Raw genomic sequence first — 4602 nt, 5'->3', positions numbered from 1 at the left:
GGTGATACCCATCCAAGTTTAAGAACCAGGGCTTCTAAAACTCTATCTGCAAAGTCTCACCCAACAACCAAGGACAGGGAAAGCCAAATGAGTGAGCCTCTGGGAAGACAATGGTTTTATTACAAAGTCCCCCAGAAGTCACACACTCCATCAGCCATGTCAAATAGCAAAGAAATCCCCCTATCCTCCCCATGGACATCCCACCTCATTCTCTACATGTGGGTAGAGTGATCTGAGGGGTCTAAGCACACACAGAGGGACCACCGTCTGAGAAATGGCATCTTCAGGAAAGAAGAAAATAAAATGGAGGCAGAGAGGGGTTGGGACAGGGAGTGGGGGCTTGTGGGAAAGAAAAAGGAGGGGGGAAAAAGAGGAAGATAAGAAGAAAGGAGAAGAGGATAAACGGAGTAAGAAATGAAAAAAGGGTAAGAATTTTTAAGAGGAAAGGCTGGCTAGAGAAAGGAGATGAAAGGTAACACGATCCTTATACACTCAACAAATACTTATTTGAACTCCCATTCTATGTTACACAGCTGTGGGTACCGGGAATATAAAGGTGACCAAAACATGCTGTCTTCCTTCAAATAGCATACACAGTACGGGGGAAGTGCAAGAGGAGGAAATATGAAAGAAGACAAAAAGGGGGCAGAGAAAGGAAAAAAGAAAAATGGAAGAAAGGGAAAAAGAAAAAAAGAAAAAAAAATTTTTGTCTGATGCTGAACCATAGTGCATGTAGCTTTCTTTTCCTGACATCCATGGTTAATCCTTCTATATTATTTCTACCTCTAGTTATAAATCATCAGTAAAGCTCAGTACTGAAATGCCTAATTTATACTAATACAAGTTAACCTGGATTGTATACCAATTTACACTTACATATTGACATCTGTACTTACATGAACAGTCTCATATTTTTCATTCAATATTTTACCTAGAGATTTTTTGAATCTTCTTGTTGGGCTTCCCAAACACTCCAATATTTCACTTAATCTTAACGTGACCTCTGCCACCACCACAATGTCAATGCCTTCCATTTTGTAGCTATGAATTACTTCATTAATCTGCCACAGAAGATGAACCCACTGAAAAGTGGACACATATACAAAAGCAATTAATGGCAGATTCCACTGTATCAAACAATGCACATTTTCAAACCTCACTATTTCCATAAAGTCACTACCTTGTAATCACATGGAAATGTTACACAGGAACCAACCCAAACCACTGTCATCGAGTCAATTTCAACTTACGGCAACCCTCCAGGGAAGAGCAGAGCTGCCTCATAAGAATGCAAGGCTGGAATCTCTATGGAAGCTGACTGCCACAGCTCCTCCCATGGCGTGGCTGCTGGATTCAAGCCACCAACGTTTTAGTTAGCAGCCAACTGCTTTAACCACTGTATCACCAGGGCTCCTTATACAGGTGGTGGTTCCTACTCATAGCAACCCTGTGTAGGGTTTCCAAAGCTGTAAATCTTTATAGCAGCAGAAAGCCTCAACTTTCACCAGAGGAGCGACTAGTAGATTCAAACTGCTGACCTTGAGGTTAGCAGCCCAGCTCATAATCCACTATGTCACCAGGGCTCCTTCCGTATACAGTTGTTGTTGTTGTTGTTGTTAAGTGTCGTCGAGTCGGTTCCAACCCATAGCGACCCTGTATAGCTCCAAGGAGCAGCTGGTGAGCTTGAACCATTGGCCTTACAGTTCAAACAGCTTTGCAGTCTGCCGCATTAACCCACAGCGCCACCCCTCATTAATTTTAAAAACAAAAAATGTGGTTGAGCTGATTGTGACTCATGGCAAGCTCATGTGTGTTCAGAGTGGAACTATCCTCCAAAAGGTGTTCACATGTAGACCACAAGGGCCTTTGTTCCAAGATTGGTCTGGGTGGAATCGAACCTCTAAACTTTCAGTTAGCCGTTGAACTCTCTGATCATTTGCCCCACCCAGGGACTCTCTTGTTACTGCATCTTAATTATAAACAAATAGCTCATACGTTATTTATCTTGTTAAATATTAATAAGTTATCAATAAAACTATAGATCATTTAATATATACATTATATATTATTTAATAAGAAATTAATCAATTTGCTTATATATAAATTCATTAAGAAGGTTCAATTATGTCTAGAGTCTACATATCTATAGTCAAACGGCAAATTCATGATTTCTTGTTATATATCAGTGAAGATGATCTCTATCCACAAAGTTATTACTCTCCGTCCAAAACAATGAGGGGGAAGCAAGCGGAGGAATGAATTCCTTGAAGATTTACTATGTCTTCCTGTCTGTATCTCCAAATCTTAACCTATTAAACAAACCAACACACTTTGAAATCTAAGATGATAAAAAAAATATTTGCCCACCAACATCACTTTAAATCCTGGTGTGGCACTGTAGGATAAGCAATGGAGTGCAAGACCAGTCGTTCAAATTTACCAGCCGCTCCTCAGAAACCCTATACAGGGTCACTATGAGTCGGAACCGACTCAACAGCACTTAGTAACAACAAGTTATATATATAAAATATATAACAAGAAACGTATCACTTTAAGTATCTGATAAAAATTATCCCCATGAATCCTAGTGCATATAAAATTAGGAGGCTTCAGATTCACAGGAAAATCTATTACTGATAAAATATTTTCTCCTAAGCTTCCAATGTATAATGTTCAACTACTCAACTTCTTCATTCCCTAAACTACTTTTTTAATAGTCTAAATACGCCATTTAACAAACAAAACATTTTGAAATTCCTTCCTTATTTATTTGCATTCTCTATTACTAAACTTCTTTATGAATTTATCAAAACTCACGTGACCATATTATTAATGTGTGCCAACAAGTTGATTCCAACTTATAGAGACCCTATTTGTCAAAGTAGAATTGCTCTATGGAGTCCAGGTGTGGCGCTGTGGGTTAATACATTGTACAGCAAAGTCGGTTAGAATTGCAAGGTCAGCAGTTCAAGCTCACCAGCTGCTCCTCGGAAACCCTGTACAGGGTCGCTATGGGTCAGAACCGACTCAACAGCTTTTAACAACAACAATGGTGTTTCCTAGACTGTGATCTTCACAGTAGAAGACTTCTACATCTTTCTCCCACAGATTGCCAGGTAGGTTCAAACCACCAACCTTTGGGTTAGCAGCAAGCTCTTAACGGTTGCATCTACAGGAATCTTTCATGTGACATTGTTGTTGCTGTTAGGTACCACTGAGGAGGTTCCAACCAATAGCAATGCCTACATACAACAGAACGGTACACCACCCTGTCCTGCACCAACCTCACAATTGCTGCTACGCTTGAGCCCACTGCTGCGGTCACTGTGCCAATCTAGCTAGTTGGGGGTCTTCTTCTTTTTCACTGACCTTCCACTTTACCAACCATGATGTCCTTCCCCATAAACTGATCCCTCCTTATAATATGTCCAGAATATGAGGGACAAAGTCTAGCCATCCTGGCTTCTAAGGACCTCAGCACACTACATATTTATTCCTCTCTTGAAAACTTAAAGAAGCCCTAATGGAACTGTAAGATAAGCACTGTACTGCTAACTGCAAGCTCAACTGTTCAAACCAACAATGGCTCTGCAGGAGAAAAAAAGAGGTTTTCTGCTCCCACAAAGTTTACAGTCTTAAAAACACTACGAGTCAAAATTGACTCGATGGCAAGGAGTTACTGAAAACTTGAAATACCTCCCAGGTCCCTCAAACAAACCAAACTGTGAGAGGGCTGCAAGGAACACACATTAAAAGAAAGGGTCAGTCACCACTACACTCAAGGGCATCTTCTACGTCACACATATGGATACAAGTGATATACAAGTTGGATAAAGAAGGAAAATTTGAAATGTGCATCACAATTTGGATTAGCATAAATAAAAATATTAGAAAAGAAACAAAAGAAATACCTTGTTACTACTGATTTTCTGGGTGAATTTTGCATAGTCATTTTTGGATATATTGATCTTCTGAATTCCTAATTTGCATTTCTGCCACAGGAACATTATCATATCCACAACTATTTCTCTATCGGGCTGAACATTCTGAAAACAAAAATTACGGAGTATATTAATAAGAATAAGTGTTGTGAGTTAACGCACTGGAATGCAAAGTTGCTTTGAACTGAAAGGTCGGTGGTTCAAGCTCACCAGCTGCTCCTCAGAAATCCTATACAGAGTCGCTAAGGGTCAGAACTAACTCTATGACACTCAACAATAACAATATATATATAAAGAGAGAAATGGAGCCCTGGTGTGGTGTTGTGGGATAAGCACTGGAATGCAAGGTCGGTTTAAAGCATAAGATCTACAGCTCAATCTCACCAGCCGTTCCTCGGAAACCCTATACAGGGTGACTCGGAGTTGGAACTGACAGGACGGCACTTAGCAACAATAACAAAGAGAGAGACATCTGTATCTAGCCAGCTAGCTAACATTTATTGTGTGCCCAATACTTACCCATTTAATTCTCACAACTCTATAATGTGAGTACTATTACCACTATCCACACTTGACAGATGAGAAAAATGAAACATACAGAGATGAAGTGATTTTTCTAAGATGAAAGGACTAGAAAGAAGCAGTTGTTGTTGTTGTTGTT

The 4602-nt window shown here is 39.8% G+C and overlaps 1 protein-coding gene across 1 annotated transcript in view; it reads right to left on the bottom strand.

Annotated features, from left to right (window-relative positions):
- Positions 1–872: 872 nt before the first annotated feature.
- The window catches only part of LOC102814362 (chromosome unknown open reading frame, human C12orf55), a 73983-nt gene continuing 70253 nt past the window's right edge, over positions 873–4602 (bottom strand). The window contains exons 13-14 of the mRNA XM_006871816.1: positions 3912–4046; positions 873–1082 (exon numbers count right to left, since the gene is read on the bottom strand). Of these exons, the coding sequence (XP_006871878.1) occupies positions 873–1082; positions 3912–4046 (345 nt within the window). The remainder of the gene's footprint in view (positions 1083–3911; positions 4047–4602) is intronic.

The sequence above is a fragment of the Chrysochloris asiatica genome, unplaced genomic scaffold (assembly GCF_000296735.1).
Source record: "Chrysochloris asiatica unplaced genomic scaffold, ChrAsi1.0 scaffold00174, whole genome shotgun sequence".
NCBI lineage: Eukaryota > Metazoa > Chordata > Mammalia > Afrosoricida > Chrysochloridae > Chrysochloris > Chrysochloris asiatica.
Note: the sequence above shows the minus strand (reverse complement) of the source record. Positions and strands in the feature narration are given on the sequence as shown.